General features: G+C 35.6%; 1 protein-coding gene across 2 annotated transcripts; it reads left to right on the top strand.

The window, feature by feature from the left end:
- Window positions 1–2,363: 2,363 nt before the first annotated feature.
- Window positions 2,364–15,076, top strand: LOC114191765 (protein ABC transporter 1, mitochondrial). Of its 2 annotated transcripts, none has more exons than XR_003606008.1 (8): window positions 2,364–3,022; window positions 3,155–3,380; window positions 4,597–4,749; window positions 12,173–12,331; window positions 12,768–12,927; window positions 13,603–13,870; window positions 14,022–14,138; window positions 14,463–14,745. XR_003606008.1 is itself a non-coding variant. In XM_028081147.1 (8 exons), exons 1-8 carry the CDS (start codon window positions 2,493–2,495, stop codon window positions 14,856–14,858), a joined length of 1,851 nt encoding a protein of 616 aa, XP_027936948.1. In that variant the 5' UTR covers window positions 2,371–2,492; the 3' UTR covers window positions 14,859–15,076. The 2 variants fall into 2 exon arrangements, 1 of the variants encoding a protein (XP_027936948.1); XM_028081147.1 differs by having other exon boundaries at window positions 2,371–3,022; window positions 13,603–13,712; window positions 14,463–15,076.
- The last annotated feature ends 1,617 nt before the right edge of the window (window positions 15,077–16,693 follow it).

Here is a 16,693-nt window from a genome sequence, read left to right as displayed (position 1 = left end):
ACGATAGTAGCGTTTGAAGTTAGAGGAAGAGGTGGAGGAGGAGGAAGATGAAGATGAAGAAGAGGAAGAGGAGGAGAAAATGAGGAGGAGGATTTGAGGTGGTAGACACAATAATGAAAGGGAAGGAAGAATATAAAAAAAAAGGTAAAAGAAGAAGATCAAATCGCAACATCTACTAATGGTTAGAATTTGTTGATAATTACCGATGTATATTTATCGACATATTTGTTGTTGTTAGTAATTATCGATGAATTTCGCAATCCATCAGTAAAATTTATTGACGATTATTGTACTAATAGATTTTTACCGTCAATAAACTTAAATTATAAACAAATATTTTCTATTACTACGGATAATTTTCATCCATAAATAACGATTTTCTTATAGTGAATATAAGTTTGTACAATGTATTATTTGAGAAGTTCACCTTATTACTAGTTTATGCCAAACAAACGGTCTGTCTCAGGGGACTTGAAAGAGACAAATTCATCTATTGACTCACTAAACCCATCCAATATGGTATTTGATAATGTGGTTTCTTTTATTAACCATGGAGGTTAAAAGTTATTTATAATGAATTAATGTGAAATGTAGAAGGTCTTACACATTTAAGCCTATAAATGGGTTTACTTGTAATGCAATAAGGCACATGTGTGAATTTTGATAGAAATTTGAATCAATCTCATAACTTATCATCCACTTTATCATGTTTTCTGAATGTGGCATCATTTCGAAAATTAGTATTCAGTGAGATTTTTTTTGTTTTTTTACTTTCAAAATTTATTATTGGACTTATGAGAGATATTTGTGTTAAAAGTGCTCTTGAACTCAATGCATATCACTAATTGTTTGTTAATGATTTTGTTTCATAAATGGAGAGAAATTTGAAAGTTAATTATGAGGAGAGAATAATGAAAGAAAAGAAAGAGCATATTATAAAGATAAAAAAAAATATTTGATGAATATTTAGAAAAGACATGCTTTGTTTTAATTGTGATGAGAGAGATAAAGAGAAAAAGAAACACAAAGCAAGTAGAAAAGAAATTTTTTGAAGAAAAATAAATAAAAGAAAAGGAGTTGAGAGGAGAAGGAATTGAAGTGAAGTTGAGAGAAAAAGTAATTAAAGAGAATGAGTCGAGAGAAATAAGAGTTGAAGGAGAAGACAATTTAAGAAAAATAATATAGAAGAAAAGAGAAAAAGAGAAATAAATAAACAAAAATAGTTGTCGGGAGAATGGAAATGGAAGGAAAAAATTAATAATAAAGATATTTTTTTGATGACAGTGTAAATATTTTTGTTTTGACCATTCAACATGAGGAATAATTTTCATGAAATGTCTCTTTGATATTAAATGATATTTACATTTTCTTATTCTAAAAAGGAAATACAATAAAAAATATTGATCCTAGTATATTTCTATCGGAAGAAACTTACTCATGACATTTTAGGGAGAATGTCCTTCAGGAAAAAATGGTATAATTTTGAAAAATGAGTTTTCTTTGTAATTTTTATTATATTATATATATATATATATATATATATAATTAAGTAATTGAATGATAACATGGGAGATAAACAAAAAAAAAATCAAGAAGATGAATCATTTATGTTTTAAATGCTAGTGGAGATTAAAAGATATTTAGTGTGAATTAACTTGGAATGTAGACATAATTCAACCTATAGACAGGTGTATTTCCAATATAATCAAACATATATTTGGATTTTGATAAAAAAATGAGTTGTTGAGAATTTTGTAGAATTCTAAATTATAAAAATCTAAATTTGATCTTATTAAAATAACATGGGATTATCAATTTCATAATTCATTACTCATCTCTTCATTTTCTTCAATATGAAGTGAATGCAGAACGCTATTTTCTATATTTTCTTATCAGAACTTGTTGGGTCTTGTGAACTTGCAAAGGACTCGAGTTTCATAACAATATAGTAAGGTGAAATTGGTTCATGCATTGTTTCCTTCGTGAAAGTTTGAAAAGGCTGTTAGGTTGGTGTGATCTTAGAGTTGCATTGCTTTGTGTCTTGCTTATTTATTTTGTCATCGGATATCATTTATTGTTACCTTAATTTGTCACTTTTAGAAATATATTTTTGGAGTTTTTCAAAGTTTAGTTTGTTTGAAGTATCACTTTAACATGGATTATATTTACAAATTTAAAATATTAAATTTCATTTGATATGGTTATTTGTGTTCAATTTAACTAATAGCTTCAAATTAAGTCCGAGACGCAGCTAAAGAAAAAAGTTGTTATATGGAAGATGAGAAGACGAGGAAGATAGTTGTAATAACTCATAAAAAAAAAAAAAAATTCCTTCCATATTTCGATGGAGGAGACAGAGGCCACGTACACGTGTTTGGTTTGAGCACATGAATTCAAAAGGAGCCACTAAACTTGCATTGCCTCCGTAGTGAATAGACTCACTACTCAATGCAACATGAAATGACGATTCTGAATGTTTTAAGAAAGTAATAATGGGTTCTTTCTTCAGGGACCTCACCAGACTCTTCAACGGTGTCTCCCTAATTGCTAATGAATTCGCCAAACGCTCTTTACCCGCCACAACCGATGATTTCCAAACCCTAATCAAGAAAACCCTCCTCTCCGCCACCGATCTCACCGGCCTAACCAAAGGAAACCTTCGCCAATTTCCCAACTCTTCACCCTCCGCAAACCCTACACCGCACCATGCTGATACGCCGTCTAGTTCCGTTGTTTTTTTCACCGACGGTAATCCTTCTCAATCCGAGTCAACACCGACGACGACAACTACAACACCAATAACAGACGATGATGGTGTTGTCCATTCTCCTTCCGACGCATATCATCCGCAAGCTTCCGATGCAAATGTTTGTGCTGCGGAGGAAGAGAAGAGTGAGGTTGTGACTTCTTCTGAAACGGTTAATCGAGGTGTGAGTGGGGAAGTGGCACCTCCTCCGCCGTTGAGGAAACGAAGGCCGCGGGAGAGGAAGGTTCCCGCAACTCCATTTTCTAGGGCTCTCGGGTTAGTGTTGTTTGATTTCATTTACAATTCATCACTGGGAGATGATTCGTTGCTTTCGCTGCTGTGGATTGTGATGAATCGCATTTACCATTTCTAAGTCATTTGTTTGTTGTTATTATCATCCGCTTGTAGGTTTGCTGGTTTAGGAGCAGGTCTTGCGTGGGGGACACTTCAGGAATCTGCAAAGAGGCTTGCCTTTGGTACGCCTACTTCGCAAGGCAACCAATCTGCACTTTCCCCGTTTTTGTCTGAAAAAAATGCGGAACGTTTGGCTCTTGCACTGTGTAGAATGCGTGGAGCGGCGCTTAAAATTGGGCAGATGTTGAGTATACAAGATGAATCTCTTGTTCCTGCTCCGGTAATGTGACTTGCCTCTTATGCTTGCAGCTTAATTGGTATCTAAAAGGCTCATCTTAGGTCTGATTGTCTCTAGAGTGTTAAGTAGGGGTCTCTTTATGAATTTATCCTTGCAATATATTTAGCAGGTTAAGATTACAGTTCTCTTTTAATTAAGTGAAGGATGGAGACACGTTGCATGGTTTAAAGGCAATGTTACTTTAGAGGAGCCTTATCTAGTTGGTATGACGTGCACATATTTATCTTGAATGTGCATCTCTCATATATATGGTGTCTTGATGATGATGAGTTGGGTTGTTTGTTGATGTCTTCCTATTTTAGCTGAAGTTGAGTACTAAGGGTGCATTTAATTGAATTGAAACTCATTGCTATATTATTTCCAGTGATAAAAATCTAAGCAGGGGACATTTAATTTAGTAGAAACAACTTCCAATCTTTTTCATTGGGTATAGTGTTCCGGTGTGAATCATGTTCACAGACAAACCATCAGTCTCTAAATACTGAATGGTTTCACTTATAGATTTTATTGGTTTCCCCTATCTTAGTACCTCTAGTGATAGAGCTACCCCCTTTTGATCTCCTCTCTTAGCTTGGACTTTTACTAGTCTTCTCTGCACATTCTCAAACTTCCCAAGGTAGAAAAGAACAGAAATTTGAATGATGAAATTGTATTAAAGTAAACTATTTATGTTATATAATCAAGGATATTGTTTTTTTTTCAAATATTTAAGCAAGGAAAGAGTTGCTGCTGAATAAATTCAGTGATATCTCATGTGCTTAGTGTATTTAGTGGATTAATTTCATTGTTTTTAAATAGGCTTTTAGTGTTTGCTTCAGTACAGCATAACTATATATGATGTACTTGGACATGGATCACATGTCATGTCGTCAGCAGTCAGACATGCTTCTTTTTTCATTTGGATTAGACAGATCTCAAAAGTGCAGATTTTGATAGCAAATAACTGCCTAAGTCTGGTTAATGGATAAAAATCCTCTAACTAGGAAATTTGCCATAATTATATTTTCGATGGTTAATGGTGCTTGTCATCCCAGACTTGCTAATTAAGTTGTGAAACTGTTACTATTCTGACTTTTTATTGTGGTTATGATTGCCGTATTAGCTGCTAAAAAATATTCTGCATTGAGGAATCAGTAAACTACTTTTGTTTATACTTTTATTTGACTTTAAATGTAAACTCTTAATTTTTTGTCTGCAGATTCTGGCTGCATTAGAAATTGTCCGTCAAGGTGCAGACGTGATGCCAAAGAGCCAGCTTAATCAAGTTTTAGATGCTGAGTTAGGTCCTGGTTGGTCATCAAAATTAATTAGTTTTGATTATGAACCTATAGCTGCTGCAAGTATTGGCCAGGTACATTCGCTGTATTTTTTTAGGGGGTGGGTGGGTAGTTGGTACTTTACATCTGAAAAAGTAAAGAAGCAAGCTAACTTCTAATAAAGACTCCATTACATTTGCCCAAAGAAGCAATTAAAGCTGACATGATGGAACAGTCTACACGGATTAGGTTTCATCATGCATGGCACCCTCCTTAGCTAACCAGTTGCCACAATAATTAGCCACCATAAAAATATGCTGAATGAATAATAGTCAGTCATAGGAGATTAATTTATTGAAACTATATTTAAGTGTATATATGGTCCTTGAAATCACCCCTGTGAACGATATCAATGCAAGTGTGTGAATCTGAATGGCAGAAAATTTTCAGATGCCTCTATCCGAAGCCATTTCAACATTTAAAAGGTTTGATCTGAGCATGGATATTGTTAAGACTTTGACAAACGTACCACATTGTGCAAGTAGTAACCGGTAAGACTGGGATATCGTTTCCCAAGAGACTCGTGTAATACCAAATAATCGCGCAATTAATAAATAATTTAAATTAAAGAATGAATCCATAATTTGAGATTATATGCAAGAAAGTAAATTTGTGCATAAACGATAAAAAATGAACTTGGATATTTAAAAGTATGGAAAAAACTAGAAATGCAATGGATTGATATTGTTTGGTTAGATTTCACCGACTTCACTCTCATGCATATAAAACACTCAAACTCTTCTCCATTAAATTATTGTTGTCAATCCACAAGTCTACTCAAACCCTAATCCCTTAGTTGAATGAGCTTATGTTTCCTTATTGAGAATCAATTCCTTGAATCCCCAAATAAGTGAACCCGCTTTATGAATTAGGGTTGACAACTAATGGGTCAAGCTCCATTCCTAGATACTAGTTCTATTAGATATCTTGTTCTAAGTCTAGGTTTCAAAAGATATTTCCTAATACCTAATGACCCAAATATCATGCAATAAATGGTCAAAACAAAACAAACATTAAGTAAAGAAACAAAGATACTAGCAATTAATAGAAGAAGCATGTATATATTCAAAACATTCACAAATACATGGGAGTTTCAACGGCTATACATCTAACCCCAACAAAATGGTTTAGCTCTCCATTGTCATGGAGAGCATAAGCTTACAAAATGAAGGTGGAAGAAGATGAAGATAAAAGGAGAAAGAAGAGAGTGTTCCCACAAGCCCTAGTAGGCCTCCAAGCTTCTCCAAACGTGTATTTCGAGCTCCAAAACGTACAAGATGAGTTTCCCTCGCGAAAACAAGAAGATAAATACATTCACAAATACATGGGAGTTTCAACGGCTATACATCTAACCCCAACAAAATGGTTTGGCTCTCATTGTCATGGAGAGCACAAGCTTACAAAATGAAGGTGGAAGAAGATGAAGATACAAGGAGAAAGAAGAGAGTGTTCCCACAAGCCCTAGTAGGCCTCCAAGCTTCTCCAAACGTGTATTTCGAGCTCCAAAACGTACAAGATGAGTTTCCCTCGCGAAAACAAGAAGATAAAGGGCCAACTTGCCACATCAACAAAAGTGGCGCTCGGAGGAAGCCATCCACCGCCACACGAGACCTAGAAAGAAGAAGAGAAGTTCTTCGTGGCGTCCGACGATCTCTACGTATTGCTAGGCAGTGAGCCTCTAGAATGGTTGGCGTCTGGCGCTAGTGGTGGTCCGCCAGGCATTGACTCCCTGTTATCGCCCTTTGGTATGACTTTTAGGGTTGTTCATTTTGCTTTGTTGTTCAGTTGTCTGTAATTATTTTTGCGAGCACTTATCTTTCACTGAATAGTTCATTTTCGTGGACTCTCTCCATTCAATGCTAACCTTGAAATGCCTCCGTATGCTGAATATCCATTTTGTAGATGACATCCTCCTCTAACACAAAAAGAGTTAAGACAACTATCAACAATCCCTCAAAAGGGCACAAGCAGAAAAGACATATTCTATTCCCGCCAATTCCAAACCAAAGAACATTAAAAACAATTCTCTTTGGTCATGCAACAAAAAGTTGTGGTGGAAAGAAAGATTAATCTGAAGCTCGGGGAGATCAATGAATTATAAGGTGGAGCTTTGTAGACAAGGATGGAAAGGACTGGGAAGCTGCCCAACCACATTTAGTTTGACATTTGTCAAAATATTTTATGCCAATGCCAACTACCTTTGAAGCGCCCACCTTCCTGAGCTATGTGAGGGGGAGAAGGGTGTCATTTGATGTCACGATTAATGAATTCCTCGACACCTAGTTGGCTAGAGATGCAAAGTATCAGTTCTCACATATAAATGTTGAAGGAGTTGAGCCTGCAGAGCTCTTGAGAGTACTCTGCTTTGTGGGATAACGCTTTCATAATGGTACCATCAGGTGAGGTTCCCTCCATCCTCTAGCTAGATTTTGGTTATCCTTCGTACACGCTAACATTTCCCCATGCTCCCACGTCTCTATCTCACAGAGGGTCGATCCAACATTATTTATGCCATCCTTTCTAGCCGGGTGATGGACATTGGCCGTTTTATTGTCGACGAGGTTCAGAGGTGTGCCAATGCTGCTGGCAAGGCCACCCTGGGCTACATTTCTCTGGTCACCCATCTATGCACCTTGGCAGGGGTGAATACCTATACATCTCCTCTGGAGAGGCCTAGACAGGAGCTTGACTATGCATACTTCCATACATTATGCTCGGTTGCTCCTCAACCCCGGTAGCGACATCAACTACAGGTCGAGCCTCAACCAGAATCAACCCCAACATTTGACATGAGGTTGCATGCTTTGGAGGCCAAAATAGATAATCTTTAACTATTGGAACCCCAAATGCAGGTCCTATACCAGATGGGAATGGCGAATGCAGAAATGTTCAGGGGCATCTCACATATGATTCCAGAGCTAAACACTTCATCAGCTAAGGAGTTTGCAGCTACAGTTGCATGGCCTGGGGCCCTGGTCACTTCTGCATGAGGAGGTGGAGTACCAGCTACTGGAGCTGAGTTCGAAGCTGAGGAGGAGGGGGAGGTTGAATATGATGATAGGGAGAGCTAGTTAGAGGTGGCGAGGATGATGCTTAGTGTTGGAGAGTTTCATGACTTGTTTTACAGGATGATGCTTTTAAAAACTAGAATTTAAAAGCATAAATTAAATTCAAGACTCACTTTTTGCATGACTTGCTTTGTGGGTAATCCTGAGTTTAATTTATGCTTTTAGATTATAGTTTTTTAAAAGCATCATCCTTCAAAAAAAGTTCTGCAAAAGGTGAAACTCTCCAACACTAAGCATCATCCTCGTCATTTCCAACTAGCTCTACCTCCTCATCATCATCTTTAACCTCCTCCTCCTCAGCTTCAGACTCATCTCCCACAACTGGTGCTCCACCTCCTCCTGCAGAAGTAGCCTGGCCCCAGGCCATGCAACTGTAGTTGCAAACTCCTCAACTGATGGAGTGTATAGCTCTGGAATCGTATGTGAGATGCCCCTGAGCATTTTTGTGTTCGCCATTCCCATATGGTATAGGGCCTACATTTGGGGTTCCAATAGCTGAAGATTATCTATTTTGGCCTCCGAAGCTTGCAACCTCATGTCAAACGTTGGGGTTGATTCTGGTTGAGGCTCGACTTGTGGTTGATGTCACTATCGGAGTTGAGGAGCAACCGAGCAGAATGTATGGAAGTATGCATAGTCAAACTCCTGTTTGGGCCTCTCCAAAGGAGGTGTATAGGTATTCACCCCTGCCAAAACACAGAGAAGGGTGGCCTTGCCAGCGACATTGGCACACCTCTCACTCTCGTTGGCAAAAAATGGCCGATGTCCATCACTCAACAGGAAAGGATGGTATAAAAGATGTTAGCCCGACCCTATGTGAGATTTAAGACGTGGGATCATGGAGAGATGTTGGTGTGTACTGGATGACCAAAATCTGGCTAGAGGATGGAGGGAACCTCGCTTGTTGGTATGCTTATGAAAGTGTTCTCCTACTTAGTTGAGTACTCCCAGGAGCTTTGCAGGCTAAACTCCTTCAACATCTATATGTGAGAACTGACACTCTGCATCTCTAACCAATTGGGTGCCGAGGAATTCATTAATGGTGTCGGCACCAAATGACACCCTTTTCCCCCTCACATAGCTCAGGAAGGTGGGTGCTTCAAAGTTAGTGACATTGGCATAAAATTCTTTGACAAAGGTCAAACTGAATGTGGCTGGGTAGCTTCCCGTCCTCGTCTATTAAGCTCCACTTGGAATTTATTGATCTCCCCGGGCTTCAGATTAACCTTTCTTTCCCTCACAACTTTTCACTGCATGACCAAAGAGAATTGTTTTTCATGTTCTTTGGTTTGGAATTGGTTGGAATAGAATATTTCTTTTCGCTGCCGCCCTTTTGAGGGATTGTTGATAGCCATCTTAACTCTTTTAAGGTTGGAGGAAAATGTCATTTGCAAAATGAACATTCAGCATAAGGAGGCATTGAAAGGACAGTCCACCAAAATGAACTATTTATTGAAAGATAAGTGCTCATGAAAATAGTTACAGACAACTGAACAACATGAAAAGTCAGACCAAAGGGCAGAAAACAGGGGGTCACCGCTTGTCTCCTGGTGGAAAAACATACCAAAATGGCAACCGCCAGACGTCTTAAAACGTGGCTGCCATGGTTGGTGAAAAGCACAACACAATAGGAACCACAAAGAAACAACAATGGAAAGCAACAACAACAGTGCAACGAAACAAAAGCAGCCCAAAAATCATGAAACTAAGGCATTCAATGTATCTAAGCAACATAAATAGAGAGAATCTAAGCAACAAACACCTAAGCTAGAGCATTAACATTGCAGTTCCACCATAGCCAAAGCATGAAGATGCTAAAATGAAATGAGAAAGACGAAAGTGTTACTTCCTTGGGTGCCTTCCACTTGATACTTCCTCCAACCAAGGCATCCAACATTAACTTTCTATGAGATTTAAGCCCTAAGTTGTGTAGGTTGATCAAACCAATAAATGAGAGTTTTCCTTAACAGTCCTTTGAATCTATCCCATGCTTGGCCCATGACTCATCAACATCTTGCTGGAATGCAAGATTTCTTGTTTTCCCTTGTTAACCTTGGACTGAGGGAAATATTTGCTCAAGAACTTGGCAACCATGTCATCCCAGTTAGTGAGGCTATTTTCAGGAAAAGAATTTAGCCAGGCGCCCAACGGAAGTCGTCCACTGCCAGGTGAGACCAAGAAAGAAGGGATGTTCTTCGTGTGTCGCCCGACGACCTCCAGGTGCCGCTAGGCAGGGAGCCTCTGGAATGGTTGGTGCCTGGCGCTAGTTGTGGTCTGCCAGGCGCTGACTCCCTGGAATTGGGCTGGTGCCTGGCATTGGCCTTGTGTCGCCCGACGGTGGCTGTTTCTTTCATATTTTTCATGTTTTTGAACTTCTTCTTGCTACTCAAGATCACTCACTTGTTTGGGTTTTTGGAACAAAGTTTCCAATCTATAAATAGACACAAAAAATGGGGATTAGTTGTAAAATTAGATCAATATAACTCAAAATATATTTATTTACGAAAGTGAGGTAAAATTGAGGATTAGGTAGGTTAAAAGATATGAAAGAGTTGGTTTTGTTACTAAAATAATACTTAGATAATAATAAAAATTAACATTATTAGATATTTCAAGAAATGTCATTATAACTAGGAAAGACGAATTTCCAATTTCTTGAACCATCTCTTATCCAACCTCAGAATACGAGCACCAAAAGCTGTCTAAAGCCACCAAGGTGTAATGAGAAACAACTGCCTACCTATATTGAGTTTGAGCAAGTTTGTTAGAAAATCGTGCAGGTCCATCATGATGAAACCAGGTTTACGAATAAGCACACAAACTTTCCAAGCATGATGAGCATAATCAGATTCATAAAAACATTAAATGATCGTTTTGTGAAGTGCTCCATTAGACGTGGTGAAATGAGAAGACATTAATTCTCTATAAAATCTCATTTAGTGGGAGGGAATTGTAAAAAATTGGTAAAAGAATGGAGATTTTTTGTTGGATAGCCTGTTTCCAAATCCATTGCCAAGACAAAGAACGAGAGGCTAAAATTAGATTGCTTTTCATTAGCTTACTATAGGCCAAGTTAACTGAATATATTGACCCAAAAGGTTCACATAAGATCTCAATGAATAGGAGTCACAAGGAGATTCAGCTGGCCACATTTGCTTCTTAGATATGCCATCTTTTTGACATTCTTTATTTTGTTTTTCTATTTCTTGCATGCCAAATTTCTGCATCTATAATTATTTTTCAAATAATAAAAGTTCAAAACTGCCTTGTATTTTCCCCTTTTGGCCTTTTGTTACTTCACTTTAGATGTTAACGAGTCCTTTTTTTTTCCAATTTGTTTGTTGAATTCTTCGATCTTTGTGCCTTTGGTGCATAGATATGTATATTCAGCTTAAGCTTTGGGAGTGTTGGTCTGTGGTATGGTATTTGTCTCTATGATCATGTGTCTTTGATCCATTCACAAATCTTCATCTAACAGCTTAAGCTTTAGGAGGGTTGGTCTTTGGTATGGTATTATTCTTTATGATCAAGTGGTCTTAAGTTCGATTATTACTGTCTTTATTCTTATAACAAGTTGAATTTCAGCAATAGATAAGTGAGCTTGTGCATCGTGCAGAATTCAAATCTGAACTCTTGCATGGGTGTTGTAGAAATGTATAATAAAAACTATTCTTTAGCCTTCATCTTTTCACGTGAACTTTTTGGGAAGTTGGTCTTGACTATTACAATTCTTTTTATTTAATTTTTTATAATTATATTTAGTTCTTTAATTTGTAGTCTAAAAAAATGACGTGTAAGATGAAGATTGTCTTCACTTATATACTATGTTTTGGTATTATCTCTTGTTATTGTAAAGCTTGAACTTTTCCCGATACACAACACTATTGGTTTGGTATGTGAATAATGTGGTGAATGACCATTTTAATGGATGGAGGGATAGGTTTTGGTACCATCTAAGAAAGTGGTTTAGATCTAATTTAATTTTACAAAAACTAATTTGTAAGAAGAGGATTGTCCTACTTATCTATCAGATTTTGACACTATATCTAGCAGATGAGACTTAGATTTTCCCAATACGTGGTATCATGTTGATATCAGTCGCAAATAAAAATATGTTAATGTAATGAGCTTTGAAAACTCAATCATGATTTCCATAAAGCTAGGCTGAGTTGACTTTGGACTCTCTAATTCACTTTGGATTCATACTCACTTAAAAGTTACTCTAATAAGAATGCCAAACTTTGCTATAATTCTTTTCTTATGATTGATATAATTTTAAGCTGGACAATTTCTTAAAAATGTCCTAGCAGCAATATCAAGCAGCTTTTATATTGAAGCACTTCTGCATAGTCTAATAATATTCCCTAATGCGGGTCCTCATGGAATTTAGGTGCACCAAGCTGTCATGAAGGATGGCATGCAAGTTGCAATGAAAATTCAGTACCCTGGTGTTGCAGATAGCATTGATAGTGACATTGAGAATGTGAAGCTTCTTTTAAACTACACAAATCTAATTCCTAAAGGACTTTATCTTGACAGAGCTATAAAGGTGCGTATTTATTAATATTAATTTAATCAATTCATGCATCCTTAGTTGTATGTTTATATCAATATTCTCTTTTCATAGTCTTTAAACCCACACATGTTCTGTCTTGTCTGTAGGGGTTTGGATCCCTTAGCCCCCTCTCTTCCTTTCATTGAGTGGTATGCCTTCTGATTCATCAGTGAGATCCTAAACCATATCCAATCTGTAATAGTTTAATCTGTGTGCATACTTTTGCAACTCTTGAATTAGCACCGCTTTCTTTTTGCCTCTTCACCTTTCAAACATCCATCTAATGTTCCATGTAGCCTGCCCTAAATTGAACCATGTAGTATTGATCTAGAGTCTCTTGCCTATCATGTAGAAAGTGTCTCCATAATTTGACAATTATACGTCTATATGCTAAACCTTACTTTTTAAGTTCTTACTGTAATTTTTCTAGGTGGCCAAAGAAGAATTATCGCGTGAGTGTGATTATAGGTTGGAGGCAGCGAATCAGAAGCGGTTCCGAGATCTTCTTGCTGGGGTTGATGGATTTTATGTTCCAATAGTTGTGGATACTATTTCAAGTAAAAGAGTATTAACTACCGAGCTTGTTTATGGTAATTATAAGAACTTTAACCACTTCTTTTTGATGCATTTTTCTATACATCTTTACATGCAGTTTTCTGGTACCATAACTTGCATAGCCTGCTCACACACTTGAGCGATGTAAAAGAATAAAAACATATTTAACATACTGTTTAAATGACAATGCTCTCAACATATATGTAGTTATTATTTGTGTGGAAGATATAGTTTTCCAAATTGGATAGCAAATTTTCCCTTTAGATGCTCCTATTTTATCTCATAATCTGATTTGGTAGCCATTTACTCAATTATTTCTCTTTTTTTTTTTTTGTAATTCATTGAAAGTGAGAAGAAAGGTCTGTTAACTATAAGAAAATTCATGTAATTAATTATATAATTATGTTTGGAGAAATTGTCACCTTTAATCAGATGGTTTTATGAACAAAAAATTGTCCATGATGTTTTTAATCATTCTTTGGTACTTGTTGAGAGATGCTACTTGTCCTGTTCATTAAACAAGGGATGCTTTCCTTATTACTTCAAATTTTTTATTCCGTTGGGGGGAAAATATTTATGAATTCTTGATTTCATTTTTAGTTTGACAATCAAACTGTTTACAGCATTCAGATCAAATAAGTAGAATGATATTCTTGGGAATTAAATATTTTACTTATCTTTGAACCTGGGGTGGTTTTCTCTTGCTACAGGAATTACAATTGACAAAGTGGCATCCCTGGACCAGGAAACTCGTAATCATATTGGCAAAAAGTTATTAGAACTCACACTGATGGAGTTATTTGTATTCCGATTTATGCAGGCATGTTATTCTGCCTTGTGTTTATATGTGTGCACGAGTAAAATATTAATGGCTCTTGTTGACATACTGACTCTAGCATCACCAATTGGAGAATTCCGGTCCATGCATATGAAATTTGAAGTATGCCTGATGAATTTTGGTTTATCTATCTTGTTCAGGTGTGAAGTAAACATATATTACTGTTAAAAGACTTGAGTGAATATGACAAAGTAGTTAAGATTTAAACGGAAAAACTTCACTCTATCTGTGCATAGTTCTCACACATGATTTTTGTGATCTCTTCTTAACTTGAGGGTGTTTTTAATGCAGACCGATCCTAATTGGGGTAATTTCTTATTTGATGAAGCTACAAAGACAATCAACCTGATTGATTTTGGAGCAGCACGAGATTACCCTAAAGTATTCGTTGATGATTATTTAAGAATGGTTGGTTCTCTCTCTAATTAATCTCTCTATATGAATAACTAAGCTGAGGTTTGAAATCTTCATTGTTTTGTTTCCTATGTTTAATTTTTATTTTACTCAGTCGGACTTGCCTATATCATAATACACATATGTTAATGATATAAAAATGCTATAAATATACGTAACTTTTCCTCACTTGTTTCCCAAACTGCCTACATGGCAATTTATTGCACTTGTACATGACAATTTTTTTTGGTCCCAACCTAGTAACTAAAGTGAGGATTTTAAACTGAGCAGCAAATTCTTCTGGATTTTTATTACTGTTTATGATGCATAATTGATTAGGTTCTAGCATGTGCAAATGGTGATAGCGATGGGGTGATTGAGATGTCGAGGAGACTTGGGTTCCTCACCGGAATGGAATCAGATGTCATGCTAGATGCCCACGTCCAAGCTGGGTTTATTGTGGGTTTGCCATTTTCAAGATCTGGTGGTTTTGATTTCCGATCAAACAACATTACTCAAAGCATTTCTCATCTTGGGGCAACAATGCTCAAGCACAGGCTTACTCCTCCACCTGATGAAGCTTATAGTCTTCACAGAAAGCTTTCCGGTGCTTTTTTGGCATGCATTAAGATTGGGGCCGTTGTCCCGTGTAGGGAACTGCTGCTTGAAGTATACAAACATCATAAGTTTGGTGATGTAAATGATATCTTATCTAGTGGCTCAGTGTCTGCATAGGTTAGTTTTTCCCCCAATTATTATTATTTTTTTCAATTATAATAATTTGTGGGAAGCTTATTTTTTTGCCCGAGCTTCTTTGGGGAATAAATTTTCACCCTCCCCGTTTGTAACATTAGTTGCCTAGAGAGTTTTTCCCATACAAATTACTTGAAAGGTGATTGATTCCTTAAGAGTGTGTTTCGATAAAGAATTTTAGAAGCAGAGTTTATTTTTTACATGGAATTTTGAAGATATTGTGATAAAAATACGTTGTTTTGAATAAAGAATTTCAAAAGAAAGTGTAGTTTTATAAATTTAAAATATGATTTTACTATTTAAAATTAGAGAATAGTAGAAAGTGTAGTTTCTTTTCACGTTTTCATTTGTTCACTTTGCTTGTATATTTGGTTTCGGTTGGGACATTTTTTTTTCATGACGGAGATCGTGAATGCTGTCAATTTGGTTTAGGTTAAAATATTGTGTACTCAACATTAACTTCTTTGTTTGATGTTGAAAGAGTTAGTTTTAGACTGAAATTGATCGTGATTATCTATTAGTTGACATTACTATTTTTTTTTTGTCAATGTAGAGTAGTACTATTTCTCAGCCAATGCTACCAAGAATTTTCGTTGTCAACAGTATTTTTTGGATGATGTTAAATAGATTTATTTACATTGACAAGTTATATTTAATTGATGTTTTTACCAACGTTGCTAAAGTTATGTTTTGTATACGAATAATGTGGATGTTGAGCAAGAGTTTTTTTCAGTGGTTGTGAACAAGAGTTATTTTAATGTTATCATTATTGAGATTACTTTTTTTTTTATCAATTTAACTCATTTCTTTATCGGATAAAAATTGATGAGGTTATTTTTTTTAGCAAATGTTAGTTTTTTTTTTCAGTTGATTTTTTTTTGTTTGATTTCTGCAATGCTTAATTTTAATTTTTATTGATGGCATTAGTGATATATATTTTTGTATAAAGTTAGAAATTCTTTTTCGAATGTAATGAGAATACTTTTGGCCCACCTTAATCAAAATTATTTTAGTAAGAGAGCAATTGATAAGTTACAACAATATTTATCTCAATTCCTAAGTTATTTTAGTAAGAGAGCAATGGATAATTTACATCAATATTTCTCACAATTCCACTAGAAATAACACTTATAATATTAACTCTAATACTATTAAGTTAAATAGTTAGAATATAACTCTTTCTAGTTAAAAGTATAATAGTTTAAGCACTACAATTTAATTGTAATTTGATCCATCTAATATATTCCATGAGACAATTGTTATAACATTCTCTATTCATATTTTTTAATTATTTGGTTGTAATAAAAAATTAAATTTAATATATTTAAATTATTTAATCTATTTTTTTTTTAAAAAAATCAAATGATTAAACATTGTGTTTGGATGTTTTCCCAATACTATTGACTTAAACATGTAATGCAAATATTCATCAATAACATTATCATAATGTGGTGTAAGTATCACTCAAGCGATACAAACGTTTTAGGAAATATTATTTTTGTTTAGTTATTCTTTTTGCAACCAATGTTCATGAATTTTTTTTTTTTGAGTGATTCAACATTAGCATTACTTAATTACTTAAGTAGTTAATTTACAGTTCGATTGTTTTTGGTTATTTTAGTCAAGAGTATACAAGACCTTTGAACTAGAGTATTCAATGCGCTCAATGCGCTGTCCTTTAATGATTGTCTCCTTTTATTTATAGTTGATTTTTTCCTTTAAATGTTAGTTAAGTCTCTATAAACAAAGGTTTATCAAACCCGATTTCCTCTTACCAAGTGAAGAGATTATGAATTAAGTCGGTAAATACTCTAACA

This window comes from Vigna unguiculata, chromosome 7 (assembly GCF_004118075.2).
Source record: "Vigna unguiculata cultivar IT97K-499-35 chromosome 7, ASM411807v1, whole genome shotgun sequence".
Classification (NCBI taxonomy): Eukaryota; Viridiplantae; Streptophyta; class Magnoliopsida; order Fabales; family Fabaceae; genus Vigna; species Vigna unguiculata.
The sequence above is the reverse complement of the archived record's forward strand: the minus strand, read 5'-3'. Positions and strand labels throughout refer to the sequence as shown.

Excerpts from the sequence above, each read along its gene's own strand:
- LOC114191765 (XM_028081147.1), top strand. The coding sequence starts at position 2,493 with ATGGGTTCTTTCTTCAGGGACCTCACCAGACTCTTCAACGGTGTCTCC. Across the intron at positions 13,713-14,021 it reads TTGTATTCCGATTTATGCAG|ACCGATCCTAATTGGGGTAA; the intron begins GCATGTTATTCT and ends TTTTTAATGCAG. Across the intron at positions 14,139-14,462 it reads TTGATGATTATTTAAGAATG|GTTCTAGCATGTGCAAATGG; the intron begins GTTGGTTCTCTC and ends ATAATTGATTAG.